This window comes from Camellia sinensis, chromosome 3 (genome assembly GCF_055761805.1).
Source record: "Camellia sinensis isolate YWXY chromosome 3, ASM5576180v1, whole genome shotgun sequence".
NCBI classification, from domain to species: domain Eukaryota; kingdom Viridiplantae; phylum Streptophyta; class Magnoliopsida; order Ericales; family Theaceae; genus Camellia; species Camellia sinensis.
This window is the reverse complement of record NC_138963.1, coordinates 23449210-23464138: the sequence shown is the minus strand read 5'-3', so window position 1 is coordinate 23464138 and position 14929 is coordinate 23449210. Positions and strand designations below refer to the sequence as shown.

General features: G+C 33.5%; 1 protein-coding gene and 1 long non-coding RNA gene across 2 annotated transcripts in view; both read right to left on the bottom strand.

Moving 5' to 3' along the window:
* LOC114277411 (uncharacterized) overlaps nt 1–10085 on the bottom strand; it is a 31030-nt gene extending 20945 nt beyond the window's left edge. Inside the window, 2 exon segments of the mRNA XM_082917884.1 lie at nt 9889–9951; nt 10069–10085. Coding sequence (XP_082774010.1) covers nt 9889–9951; nt 10069–10085 — 80 coding nt within the window.
* Nucleotides 10086–10092: 7 nt separating this feature from the next.
* Nucleotides 10093–13409, bottom strand: LOC145822393 (uncharacterized). Its single transcript, XR_014363556.1, has 3 exons — nt 13207–13409; nt 12391–12477; nt 10093–10256 (listed from the first exon to the last, which is right to left on the bottom strand). It is a non-coding gene; the product is annotated as an uncharacterized LOC145822393 (long non-coding RNA).
* Nucleotides 13410–14929: the final 1520 nt, after the last annotated feature.

Below are 14929 nucleotides of genomic sequence, written 5' to 3'. Positions count from 1 at the left end.
ACCAGCAGCACAATCTAATGCTTGCATTGTTGGCATAACATAACCCACAAATAATGTCCCGGATATTATGCAGCACATCTGAGAATAGGTGAGTGGACCCAGTCAATTTTGTTTAACACTTCCGTCACATCTCGAAGTCATCATCATCACCCATTGGGCAATAGCCACCCAAGGCAATTTTGAGGAATTTTAATGATTCCTACCAACGTGATCAATCCAAACAATTGTCTTTACATTATTTATTATTTCCCAAAATGTGCCCCAATTTAGTTTCAAAAGTGCGCGATCAAATATCAACTTTAGATTTTATTCAAAATAAAGTGCCATTTTTTATTTAAATATTCAAAGTTTTCCTTTCCTCTTTTTTTTCAAATGTTTTGAGGAGTACGGATTTTATTCCAAGGAATCAATCATACAATAATCCTTTAGCCAAATATCTTATACAGGAACCAAAATTTTATTCAAAATAGGGACTTGGTCATCACTTCCGCGTCTAACATTTCTCCATAAAATTAAGGTTCCCTCAAAATCAGTGGCCCAAGGATATTTGCTCGAAGAAAAGAAGTTTCCATAATTTCCGAACTCTACTCAAATTTTATTTTCAAAAAATTTCAAAGGAATTTAAGATCTTATTCCAAGAAATCAATCAAACAGTTACCTTATAGTCAAATGCCTTCTAAGGAAATTCAAAATTTCATTTCAACGTGAAAGACTCGGTCATTACCTCCGCATCTAACACTTTTCCATAAAATCAAATTCCCTCTAAAGTCAAAAAACCAAAAGATTTCTGTCTGATCAAAAGCTGCTCATAATTTCTAAAATTCTACTTGTGTTTCTTTCAAAATTCTTCCCTCCAAGGAGCTTCGGATTTTATTGCAAGTATCTAATCAAAAAATTATCTCCTTAGTCAATTGTCTTTTCGGGGATTTGGAGTTTTATTCAAAATGGAAGATTTGGTCACCACTTCCTTATCTACCATTTTTCATAAAAGTTGAAATTCCCCCTAAAGTCAATGACCTGAAGATTCTTATTCAATCCAACACCTTCCATAGCCTCCAAGGCTCTACTAAAGTCGGAAAAAAAAAATTTCTTAGAAGTTGCTCATTAATCACATGTTTTATAGGGGATTTCAATTTTAAAAAGGCAAAAATTCTTCTTTTTCGATCACAAAGGTAAGAACCCAAATTCAAACTCAAATTCTTTAAAATTGTGAAACAAATCCCCCCCCTAATTTACTACTGATTACCCAAATCATTATCAAAATACGAATCACTGCCTAAATTGAACCCCAAAATCTTTGTAATTGCATCATTGCCGCAAATAACTCGGACTGCAACAGAATCAAATCACTGCCATCTCAGACTCCCCAGATTTTGGGAAAGAAATCACTGTCTTTCTGAATGTTGATCCCTAGAATCAAATCAGATCAGTTTCAAAATATCACATAAGCACATCATTTGCATTCATGCCTATCGGGGGGTAGGGTTGCCCGGTCCTAATTTAGAAATGCAATCTACGATTCACTAAATCATTCAAAGAGACAATAATGTGATCCTAGAAAGGAGGGTATCCTGCCCTAGTTTGGAAGGTGCTAATGCTCTCTACATGCAAAAGGTAAGTTTGGTCACAGAAAGGTACATCAGCTATTACTATCAATATACCACTCCTTCAACAAAGGAATGATCAAACAGTACTAGCAACACAATCTAATGCTTACCTTGTTGGCATAACATAACCCACGAACAATGTCTGGGATATTATGCAGCAAGCCTGAGGATAGGTGAGGGGACCCAATCAATTTTGTTTAACAATTACCGTCGGATCTCGAAGTCATCGTCATCACCCATTGGGTGATAGTTGCCCAACCAAGGCAATTTTGAGTAATTTTAATGATTCCTACCAGAGTGATCAATCCAAACAATTGTCTTTCCATTATTTACTGTTTCACGAAATGTGCCCCAATTTACTTTCAAAAGTGAGCTATCAAATTTCAACTTCAATTTTTTTTCAAAATCCTTTTTCAAAAAAAAGTGCCTTTTTTTATTTGAATTTTCAAAGTTTTCCTTTCCTCTTTTTTTTCAAATGTTTTGAGTAGTTCGGATTTTATTCCAAGGAATCAACCGAACAATCATCCTTTAGCCAAACATCTTATACAGGAACCACAATTTTATTCAAAATGAGGAACTTGGTCATCACTTCCGTGTCTAACATTTCTCCATAAAATTAAAGTTCCCTCAAAGTCAGTGGCCCAAGTATTTTTGCTCGACGAAAAGAACTTTCCATAGTTTCTGAACTCTACTCAAATTTTATTTTCAAAAAATTTCATAGCAATTTAAGATCTTATATGAAGAAATCAATCAAACAGTTACCTTATAGTCAAATGTCATCTAAGAAAATTCAAAATTTCATTTCAAAGTGAAAGACTCAGTCATTACCTCCTCATCTAACAGTTTTCCATAAAATCAAATTCCCTCTAAAGTCAAAAAACCTAAAGATTTCTGTCTTATCAAAAAATTTTCGTAATTTCTAAAATTCTACTCAGGTTTTCTATCAAAATTGTTTCCTCCCAAGGAGCTGCGGATTTTATTCCTAGTATCTAATCAAATAATTGTCTCCTTAGTCAATTGTCTTTTTGGGGATTTGGAGTTTTATTCAAAATGGAAGATTTGGTCACCACTTCCTTATCTACCATTTTTCATAAAAGTTGAAATTCCCCCTAAAGTCAATGACCTAAAGATTCTTAGTCAATCAAACACCTTCCATAACTTCCATGGCTCTACTTTAGTCGGAAAGTTTCTTTTTCTTAGAAGTTATTCCGTAATCACATGTTTTATTGGGGATTCCAATTTTAAAAAGGCGAAAATTCATCTTTTTTGATCACTAAGGTAAGGACTCAAATTCAAACTCAAATTCTTTAAAATTGGGAAACAACCCCCCCCCCCTCCCCCCGAGCGCCTAATTTACTACTGATTACTCAAATCATTATCAAAATACGAATCACAGCCTAACTTGAACCCCCAAATCTATGTTATTGGATCAGTGCCCCAAATAACTCAGACTGCAACAGAATCAAATCACTGCCATATCAAACTCCCCAGATTTGGTAAAAAAATCACTGTCTTTCTGATAGTTGATCCCTGGAAACAAATCAGACCAGTTTAAAAATATCACATAAGCACATAATTTGGATGCATGCCTATCGGGGGATAGGGTTGCCCTGTCCTAATTTAGAAATGAGATTTACGATTCACTAGATCATTCAAAGACGCAATGATACGAGTCTAGAAAGGAGGGTATCCTGCCCTAGTTTGGAAAGTGCTAATGCTCTCTAAATGCAAAAGGTAAGTTTAGTCACAAAAAGGTACATCAGCTATTACTATCAATATACCACCCCTTCCACAAGGGAACGATCAAACAGTACTAGCAGCACAATCCGATGCTTGCCTTGTCGGCATAACATAACCCACGAATAGTGTCCGGGATATTATACAGCAAGTCTAAGGATAGGTGAGTGGACCAGTTCAATTTTGTTTAACACTTACCGTCGGATCTCGAAGTCATCGTCATCACCCATTGGGTGATAGTTGCCCAACCAAGGCAATTTTGAGGAATTTTAATGATTCCTACCAGATTGATCAATCCAAACAATTGTCTTTCCATTATTTACTGATTCCGAAATGTGCCCCAAATTACTTTCAAAAGTGCGTGATCAAATTTCAACTTCAATTTTTTTTCAAAATCCTTTTTCAAAAAAAAGTGCCTTTTTTAATTTAAATTTTCAATGTTTTCCTTTCCTCTTTTTTTTCAAATGTTTTGAGTTCAGATTTTATTCCAAGGAATCAACCAAACAATCATCCTTTAGCCAAATATCTTATACAAGAACCACAATTTTATTCAAAATGAGGGACTTGGTCATCACTTCCTTGCCTAACATCTCTCCATAAAATTAGGCCTAATTTGGGAAGACTAAATAAGTGTACTTTTTGACTTTTTATGAAATATGGGTTGGGTTTGGATTGGGTTTGAAGTGATGTGTTAGAGAGGTGATGTGACTTAAATAAGATGATGTGACTTAAATAAGATAATGACTTTTTGTCTTTTTTCAATCATCCCAAACTAGGCCTAAGGTTCCCTCAAAGTCAGTGGCCCAAGCATTTTTGCTCGATGAAAAGAACTTTCCATAATTTTCGAACTCAACTCAATATTTATTTTTAAAAAATTTCAAAGGAATTTAAGATCTTATTCCAAGAAATCAATCAAACAGTTATCTTATAGTCAAATGTCTTCTAAGGAAATTCAAAATTTCATTTCAAAGTGAAAGACTCGGTCATTACCTCATAATCTAACACTTTTCCATAAAATCAAATTCCCTTTAAAGTCAAAAAACCTAAAGACGTCTGTCTGATCAAAAACTTTTCGTAATTTCTAAAATTCTACTCGGGTTTTCTTTCAAAATTCTTTCCTCCCAAGAAGCTTCGGATTTTATTCTAAGTATCTAATCAAACAATTGTCTCCTTAGTCAATTGTCTTTTCGGGGATTTGGAGTTTTATTCAAAATGGAAGATTTGGTCACCACTTCCTTATCTACCATTTTTCATAAAAGTTGAAATTCCCCCTAAAGTTAATGACCTGAAGATTCTTATTCAATCAAACACCTTTCATAACCTCCAAGGCTCTACTTAAGTCGGAAAGCTTTTTTTTCTTAGAAGTTATTCCTTAATCACATGTTTTATTAGGGATTTCAATTTTAAAAAGGTAAAAATTCTTCTTTTTTTATCACAAAGGTAAGAACCCAAATTCAAACTCACATTCTTTAAAATTGGGAAACAACCCCCCCCCTCCCCCCGGGCGCCTAATTTACTACTGATTACTCAAATCATTATCAAAATATGAATCACAGCCTAACTTGAACCCCCAATTCTATGTTATTGGATCAGTGCCCCAAATAACTCAAACTGCAACAGAATCAAGTCACTGCCACATCAGACTCCCCAAATTTGGTAAAGAAATCACTGTCTTTCCGATAGTTGATCTCTGGAAACAAATCAGATCAGTTTCAAAATATCACATAAGCACATCATTTGCATTCATGCCTATCGAGGGATAGGGTTGCCCTGTCCTAATTTAGAAATGAGATTTACGATTCACTAAATCATTCAAAGAGGCAATGATACGATTCTAGAAAGGAGGGTATCTCGCCCCAGTTTGGAAAATGCTAATGCTCTCTACATGCAAAAGGTAAGTTTAGTCACAAAAAGGTACATCAGCTATTACTATCAATATACCACTCCTTCCACAAGGGAATGATCAAACAGTACTAACAGCACAATCCGATGCTTGCCTTGTTGGCATAGCATAACCCACGAATAGTTTCCTGGATATTATGCAGCAAGCCTGAGGACAGTGGACCCAGTCAATTTGGTTTAGCAATTACCGTCTGATCTCGAAGTCATCGTCATCACCCATTGGGTGATAGTTGCCCAACCAAGGCAATTTTGAGGAATTTTAATGATTCCTACCAGAGTGAACAATCCAAACAATTGTCTTTCCATTATTTACTGTTTCCTGAAATGTGCCCCAAATTACTTTCAAAAGTGCGTGATCAAATTTCAACTTCAATTTTCTTTCAAAATCCTTTTTCAAAAAAAAAGTGCCTTTTTTAATTTAAATTTTCAAAGTTTTCCTTTCCTCTTTTTTTTTCAAATATTTTGAGGAGTTCGGATTTTATTCCAAGGAATCAATCAAACAATCATCCTTTAGCCAAATATCTTATACAAGAACCATAATTTTATTCAAAATGAGGGACTTGGTCATCACTTCCATGTCTAACATTTATCCATAAAATTAAGGTTCCCTCAAAGTCAGTGGCCCAAGCATTTTTGCTAGATGAAAAGAACTTTCCATAATTTCCGAACTCTACTCAAATTTTATTTTCAAAAAATTTCAAAGGAATTTAAGATCTTATTCCAAGAAATCAATCAAACAGTTACCTTATAGTCAAATGTTTTCTAAGGAAATTCAAAATTTCATTTCAAATTGAAAGACTGGTCATTACCTCCTCATCTAACACTTTTCCATAAAATCAAATTCCCTCTAAAGTCAAAAAACCTAAAGATTTCTGTCTGATCAAAAAATTTTTGTAATTTCTAAAATTCTATTCCAGTTTTCTTTCAAAATTCTTTCCTCCCAAGGAGCTTCGGATTTTATTCCAAGTATCAAATCAAACAATTGTCTCCTTAGTCAATTGTCTTTTCGGGGATTTGGAGTTTTATTCAAAATGGAAGATTTGATCACCACTTCCTTATCTAGCATTTTTCATAAAAGTTGAAATTCCCCCTAAAGTTAATGACCCGAAGATTCTTATTCAATCCAACACCTTCCATAACCTCCAAGGCTCTACTTAAGTCGGAAAGCTTCTTTTTCTTAGAAGTTATTCCTTAATCACATGTTTTATTGGGGATTTCATTTTTAAAAAGGCAAAAAATCTTCTTTTTTGATCACTAAGGAAAGAACCCAAATTCAAACTCACATTCTTTAAAATTGGGAAACAACCCCCCCCTCCCCAAAAAAAACAAAAAAACAAAAAAAAATTACTATTGATTACTCAAATCTTTATCAAAATACGAATCACAACCTAAGTTGAATCCCCAAATCTTTGTAATTGGATCATTGCCCCAAATAACTCGAACTGCAACAAAATCAAAACACTTCCATATCAGACTCCCCAGATTTTGGGAAATAAATCACAGTCTTTCTGAATGTTAATCTCTAGAATCAAATCAAATCAGATTCAAAATATCACATAAGCACATAATTTGCATTCATGCCTATCGGGGGGTAGGGTTGCCCAATTTAGAAATGCGATCTACGATTCACTAAATCATTCAAAGAGGCAATAATAAGATCCTGGAAAGGAGGGTATCATGCCCTAGTTTGGAAGGCGCTAATGCTCTCTACATGCATAAGGTAAGCTTGGTCACAAAAAGGTACATCAACTATTACTATCAATATACCACTCCTTCCACAAGGGAATGATCAAACAGTACTAGCAGCACAATCTGATGCTTGCCTTGTTGGCATAACATAAGCCACAAACAGTGTCTTGGATATTATGCACCACACCTGAGGATAGGTGAGTGGACCCAGTCAATTTTGTTTAACACTTACCGTCACGTCTCGAAGTCATCATCATCACCCATTGGGTGATAGTTGCCCAACCAAGGCAATTTTCAGGAATTTTAATGATTCCTACCAGAGCGATCAATCCAATCAATTGTCTTTCCATTATTTATTATTTCCCGAAATGTGTCCCAATTTACCTTCAAAAGTGCGCAGTCAAATTTCAACTGCAGATTTTTTTTCAAAATAAAGTGCCTTTTTTTATTTAAATTTTCAAAGTTCTCCTTTACTCTTTTTTTTTCAAATGTTTTGAGGAGTTCGGATTTTATTCCAAAGAATCAATCAAACAATCATCCTTTAGCCAAATATCTTATACAGAAACCAAAATTTTATTCAAAATGAAGGACTTGGTCATCACTCCCTTGTCTAATATTTCTCCATAAAATTATGGTTCCCTCAAAGTCAGTGGCCCAAGGATTTTTACTCGATGAAAAGAACTTTCCATAATTTCCGAACTCCACTAAAATTTTATTTTCAAAAAATTTCCAAGAAATTTAAGATCTTATTCGAAGAAATCAACAATGTCTTCTAAGAAAATTCAAAATTTCATTTCAAAGTGAAAGACTCGGTCATTACCTCCTCATCTAACACTTTCCTATAAAATCAAATTCCCTCTATAGTTTAAAAAACCTAAAGATTTCTGTCTTATCAAAAGCTTTTCATAATTTCTAAAATTTTACTTGGATTTTCTTTCAAAATTGTTTCCTCCCAAGGAGCTCCGGATTTTATTCCAAGTATCTAATCAAACAATTGTCTCCTAGTCAATTATCTTTTGGGGGATTTGGAATTTTATTCAAAATTGAAGATTTGGTCACCACTTCCTTATCTACCATTTTTCATAAAAGTTGAAATTCCCCCTAATGTCAATGATTTAAAGATTCTTATTCAATCAAACACCTTCCATAACCTCCAAGCCTCTACTTAAGTTGGAAAGTTTCTTTTTTTTACAACTTATTCTTTAATCACATGTTTTTTTGGAGATTTAAATTTTAAAATGGCAAAATTTCTTCTTCCTTTTTTTTTTTTTTTTTTTAATTTGTAACACTGGTAAAAACCCAAATTCAAACTCAAATTCTTTATAATTGGAAAACCACCCCCTTAATTTACTACTGATTACTCAAATCATTATCAAAATATGAATCACTGCATAAATTGAACCCCCAAATCTTTGAATCAAATCACTGCCATATCAGACTCCCCAGATTTTGGAAATGAAATCACAGTGTTTCTCATTGTTGATCCCTTGAATCAATTCAAATCATTTCCAAAATATCACATACGCAGATAATTTGCATTCATGCCTATTGGGGGGTAGCGTTGCCCTGTCCCAATTTAGAAATGAGATCTAGGATTCACTAAATCATTCAAAGAGGTAATAACACAATCCTCGAAAGAAGGGCATCCTGCCCTAGTTTGGAAGGTGCTAATGCCCTCTATATGCAAAAGGTAAGTTTGGTCACAAAAAGGTACATCAGTTATTACTATGGACTCCCTGGACTATGAAGCTATACAATGTGCAGATGTCAATGAGATTTCTAATTCTATCAGAGAACTAGGAATGAACAATTTGCTAGCAGAGTAAATCAAGGTACAAGTACAAATCATATTTTAAAAGTTTCAAATTTGTCAAAATCACCTTCAAATGGCCTTAGCCGTGTGTAATAACAAGCTAAATGCATAAACCAATTAAAAAAAAAAAATTAATAATGATTACATAATTACGCAGGATTTCCTAAAACCGAATGGTTAGAAAACATGGAAGCATTGACATTGAGTGGTTGAGAGATGTTCCTCCAGACAAGGCAATGTAAGTCATCTCGAACCAGAGACTTGTAATCATGCATAAACCTTACCATTTTGTATAACGGTGAAACATCTAATGAACCGTTGATAAGAGAGTTTCCTATAACATGTATTTCATCAGGTAGTCTGTTTGTATGTGGGGAAAGATTTTCATTGGTAGGGTTGCTTTTGCTACTCATTTAAGTGAATTTAAACCAAAATTTATATATAATCAACTTCATTTTCTTAAGTGACCGAGTTTAACTCAAACTAATCATGCTTATTCTCTAAGAAAGAGAATTTACTGACTAATTATAACTTAATGATCTTAGTTTAACTTAAACACCGCACTTAAAGTTTTTTAAATCACCTAAGTATTCAATTATCAAGTCCAAATGGATGAATTTTAATTCACTTTGATTTTCTTCTTATTTCTCTTTCTTTTCTCTTCTACCTCTCAAGAAAAAAGTTTCTCTAACTTTCTCCATCCTTCTCTCTTTTGTTGTATGAAATAATTAGCTTAGGCCACTAATTGTTTCATTATCTTAAGTGACCAAGTTTAACTCAAACTAAATCATGCTTAGTTTAACACTAAAATATTATTAAATATGGAATCAAGGTAAGCTCTACTAATCATCAACTTGCACACAAGGTTAGCTCGTGTTGAAGCTTCCATTGCTTTCACTATCGATTCATCAAAAAGGGCTGGTGGATCCTAAACTACAATTTTAAAGCAGATTGAAGGATTTTTTCAATCACATTGTGTCTTCAGTGTTCATCACCGCCTCGTGTATTGTGAAAAAAATTTGGAACGTCTTCACTAAATTATATGAGATTAGCAGCACAAATCATCTATTTGGAAAATACATTGTGGTATAATATTACAGACTATATACTATAAGGTATTGTTCACCAATACCAACATACCCATTTCTAGGTGTGACTTGCTTGGGCTGCTGTCGATAGCTCCAGGATGTGGCTCCAGAATACCTTGGAACAGAGGAATTTTTGTTAAGTAGGAAAAGGGAAAAGAGGTTAAAAGTCCCCCAAAAAATATATAAATGCATAAATAAATAAAATAAAGTGGATAATTATTGGACACCCCACAAAATGGAATTTTCCATATAACACCAAGAATGTATCTGGTAACAAGAAAAATATGGCTTTAACAACAAAATCAAGAGAAGCAGATTCTAACACATGTTTCTCCACAACTAGTACTAACTCTGCCGAAGCCACTTCCGCATCATTTCGGTTCAAAATGATTTAGGTAACTATCAATTATGTCTAAACAGCTAGCATCACAAAGAGACACAGTTAAAAGGGCTTCAAAGATTTGAGAGTTAGAACCAAAATACTATATAAGAACAAAAGATATAATTGGACTCGACTCTACTATTCATGATTAACTAGATATTTGGAAAGAGCGAAAGCACCAAGAAAAGGAAGAAGATGATTCGTAGAAGCAATTTTCCTTATCCAGAAAATTGTGACCTTAAAAATTGTGCCTCACCTAGTCTCAATTAGTGCAATCCCCCTCCCCAAAAAATAAATAAATAAATAAAAAGGTTGTTTCTCAATACCACACTTTCCCTACAAAAAAATTCGAAACACGATGAGGTGTGAGGTACAAGTCCTTAAGCAGAACTTCACTCAATTTCTAGAGAGCTTGACAAAAAGTTCTTGGTCGGTAAATTTTCCAATTCAATTTTTAATTTGTTGTTAAATTGTTTCAAGCATGAATTTATTGATCTTCAAGGAAGCATGGGTGCGGGTACGAGTATGGTACAGGTATGAGTGCGGGTACGCCGATTCGGCAAAACTCAAAAAAAGTACGATAGGGGTATGGCTACGGTACACCGATATTTTTATTTTTTTTTAAATATAATTATGGTTAAAGGATCCAACCTACAAATTAAAATTAAATATCAAAACTAAAAAAAATACTACTTATTTTCCTATAATTTAAAACCATTAAGCGTTAAAAATAATATTTGTGAAATCTCTCACTTTGACATGTTATGCACTGTGAATTTGTGATCATAATTTATTTTTAAAATCTTTCTTTTTGCTCATCAATTTGCTATTTTTATAGGGTGAGACCAAAGAAATAATAGGAGACCAAAGAAAAATTTAAAGTTAATTGCCAACAGTAAAGGAAAAAAATTCTCAATTGGGGCAGGTTGTCAATTGCAATTTGCATAATACATAAAATTGCATCATTCCCAACTACTACTAATCAACTAATACAGTACCAATTTTTAATGTTTTGTGCATAAACTTTAAAAGTTTGTTACGATTAAAGATTTTATAAAGAAATTCTAAGAGGATCTGAAGCAAAAGCATAATGCATAGTCATACACAGAACTACCCTTTATAGGCCTTGTTATTTTTTTTGGTTCAAATTGCTTTTAAAAAACATCAAAATGATTTGATGATATGCTTATACACTTCATACAGACAGACAGGACAGCAGAGAAACATCAAAATTACTGATTTGCAAGGGCACAAAAAAAAATTAAAAAAACAATAATAATAATTGCTAATCTGCAAGGGCAGAAAAATAAAATAAAATAAAATTGGTCCTAGCGTACCCATGGCATACCCAAATGAGCCAAACGTACCGGACCCTCTTTTGCCGTACCCGGTACGCATACCACTGTACCGGTTCGCGTACCCGCACCCGGTAAGTACCCGGTACTTGAACGGCACTATTTTTGGAGTACCCGTGCTTCATAGTTAATCTTTTATGTAGTTTAAATCATGTTTACAAGATGGAATGAAAAGAGGATTTAGTAAAGCAAAAGCATAGCTATTTTTGGGGTGAGTTTTCATGATTGCGCAGAATTGAAATTGTGCAGAGGCCTGACTTTGATGAATTTTTAAAAATAGTTCTCTTCCTCATAATTTCATGAAATTTTAACAGGCAATCCCTCCATGATTCTAGTATATTGTGTAACAGAAGAAAATTCCAATAAATGAATTTTAAATAAATCTCAAACTAGGTTGTGTTCTGTTTTACTATTATGCTGAATTCTATTTTAACCTACTGTTTTCTATAAGTTTTTTAGTCGAAGAGACACTTGAAACAATTCAAAATAAGTCAAATTTCTTGAAGTTGTTCCACGGGAGCACAATAAATCACTGCCTTCAAACTCTATTGCAAAATGTGCTAAAGTTTTATTGGATTTTCACCAAAAATTTATCATTAGATCTTCAAGTTTTCTATCTGAATCAAAAAAGAGAGTAAAAGAATCAAGTCTTATGGTTGAAGAAGTGTAAATTGAAGAAGTGTAAATTGAATCAAACTATGGTTGAACAAACTCACCTATCCACTTCAATGAAAAGCTAAAACACTTCCACTCAAACAAAACACATTCAGAAAGTAGCATTGACAGCAAAATCGATAGAAACAATACATACGCATACCTACAGGGCAAAGGATAATCATAATTGGATCTGAGACAGAGAGGGCACAGCTTGTCAATACAAAATCAAGGCATCGACATTTCTACCCTGCAATGAATCCAATATTAATGAGATGTTCGATAAGGACCAACAACATATGGTGAAAGTCATTGTATTTTTATAAGAAAAGTGAGGTCATACCACCCCAGAATAGAGTAAACAAGGCAAATATAAGATCGGCTCTACAGGAAACATAAGCATGAGATGAGATAAATCTGTTTAAGCTAACAATATTATCATCATCACAATAATCTGTTTGACCCATCATAATCACTTCGTTGCCAAATTCATGAGCCCATAAGAAGCTCAAGGAAAAGCCAATTCAATGTAGAGAGAAAGCTCATAACTTGGTCTAATTTCTTAATATGGATTCATAAAAAGCAGGCTAACAAATCAACCCAAAAATATTTGCGTATAAAACTACGGCATGATGGTAATTACGTAACCATCCTCTGTTTTTGGAATTATACGAAAAAAATTAACATCAGTTTTCAAATCTTTAGCTATTTTTTTTTTAAAAATGAAAAAGAAAGAAAGAAAGAAAGAAAAGGAAAAAATTAGTACAGAGAACTCTAGGTCAATACCAAATCAAAGCCCTAAATCTAAGAGAACCGGAAACTCTAGATTGTAGCATTTCGAATAAAAGTAGTTTGATCTCAAACCCAACATCTACGAATCGAAGGCAAATGACACGCACGAGGTGGATCGAAGCCCTAACGGTTGGAGAGAAAGAGACAAAGAGAGAAAGAGAAGGGAGGAGAGGAGAGGAGCCCTAACCTGTTCAGATCAATTGAAAAAGCTGAGGTATTCTTCGTCTGCTCTCTTCTTCTTCTCCTCCTCGTCTTCGTCTTCGTCTTCTGTCTCCATCTTCTTCTCCTTCTCCTCCCTTTTCTTCGTCTTCACCTTTTTTTTATTTTATTTTTTTTTTGATACCGTCTCCCTCTCTCTCTCTCTCATTTCACTTTCCCCTCTTTTGTTTCTCTTTTTTTATTTTTTTTCCCCTTTTGCTGATTCACCCGTCTCTCTTTCTCTCCCCTCTCTCTTTCTTCTATTTCTCTCTCCTCCTTTATTTTCTTCCCCCTCTTTTTTTTTTTCCTTTTTTCTTTTTTCATCCTTATTTTTATTAAACCTAAAATTCATAAAATAAATTATTTTTATTTAAAAAAACTCATTTTTTATTAAAAAAATTTAAAAATATTTATCATAAACAAGTTTAGATAGAAACAAATAGAAAGAAATCAGGAAAGTTAAATTGGTAAATCTGAATAAATTTGATGGGTTTTAATGTTTATCATAAATGGGTTTAGATAGAAACGAACAGGAAAATTAAACCCACGAAATCTGTAGAGAATCTCATGCGATTTTGCAAGAAATGTAATCAATCACCTACCTATATAAAAGCATGAATTGAGTAAAAATGCCAAATAAAGAAAATTGGGAAAATTTATCAGGTGCAGCTGGGCTCACCGATCTCCGACTATGCCATGTGGCCGAAGTGGTCTACCTGGGAATCCAGTCAATGCCGGAGAACCAAGTCCGTCTTTGGTGTACCAGGAGAGAGAGAGAGAGAGAGAGAGAGAGAGAGAGAAAAGGGAGGAAAAGGAAGCAAATATAGGATTTGTGTTTTGACATATTATTTTAAAAATAAATTTTTGAAGAGAATTTAAAATTTTTGAAAATTTGTTTAATTATATATTTCGAAAATAATTTTCAAATGTTGGAGGTTGGGATGATTTAATATTTTTTTTTTTTTTGTAGTTGATTAAATGGGTGTAAGAGAAAAAGTGATTGAGAAAAAGAGAAGAGAATGAAAAAGTGATTATTAATGTGTAGTTGAAAAAAAAATGATTTTGAAAAAAAAATTTAAAAATTTTCAACCAAACATGTTTTTGGAGACAAACCAAATAGACTGTTCTTTTTACAAAAAAAAAACTAGGTCTCAGAATTTGGCACCCCAAATTTATCCACAAATGGATATATGTGGTGTAGATTGAATTCAATTCATGTTTCACTATAGATCATGTATGAAAAAAAATATCATGAGGATTTTTTTTATTCATGCTTCACTATAGATCATGTATGAAAAAAAATATCATGAGGATATTAAGATTTTATAGCATAAAGGACACTCAATATTTTCATAATGCCTAAGGTCCCTCAATATCGATCTGGAGAAAATTCGATTTAGAGAATTTCTCTGAGCAAATCACTAAGAAAATTTCAAAGTTCTCTGGACATATCACAGAGAAAATTCCAATTCCAATTCCAATTCCAATTCCAAATTTCTCTGGACACATCAAAAAGAAAATTTTATACATCACCGACACCAAATTTCTCTAGACACATCATAGAGCAAATTTTACACATCACTCACACGAAATTTCTCTAGACACATCACAAAAAAATTTTACACATCTCCAATACCAAATTTCTCTAGACACATCACAGAGAAAATTTTATACATCACCAATACCAAATTTCTCTGGTTTCAAAGCAGAGA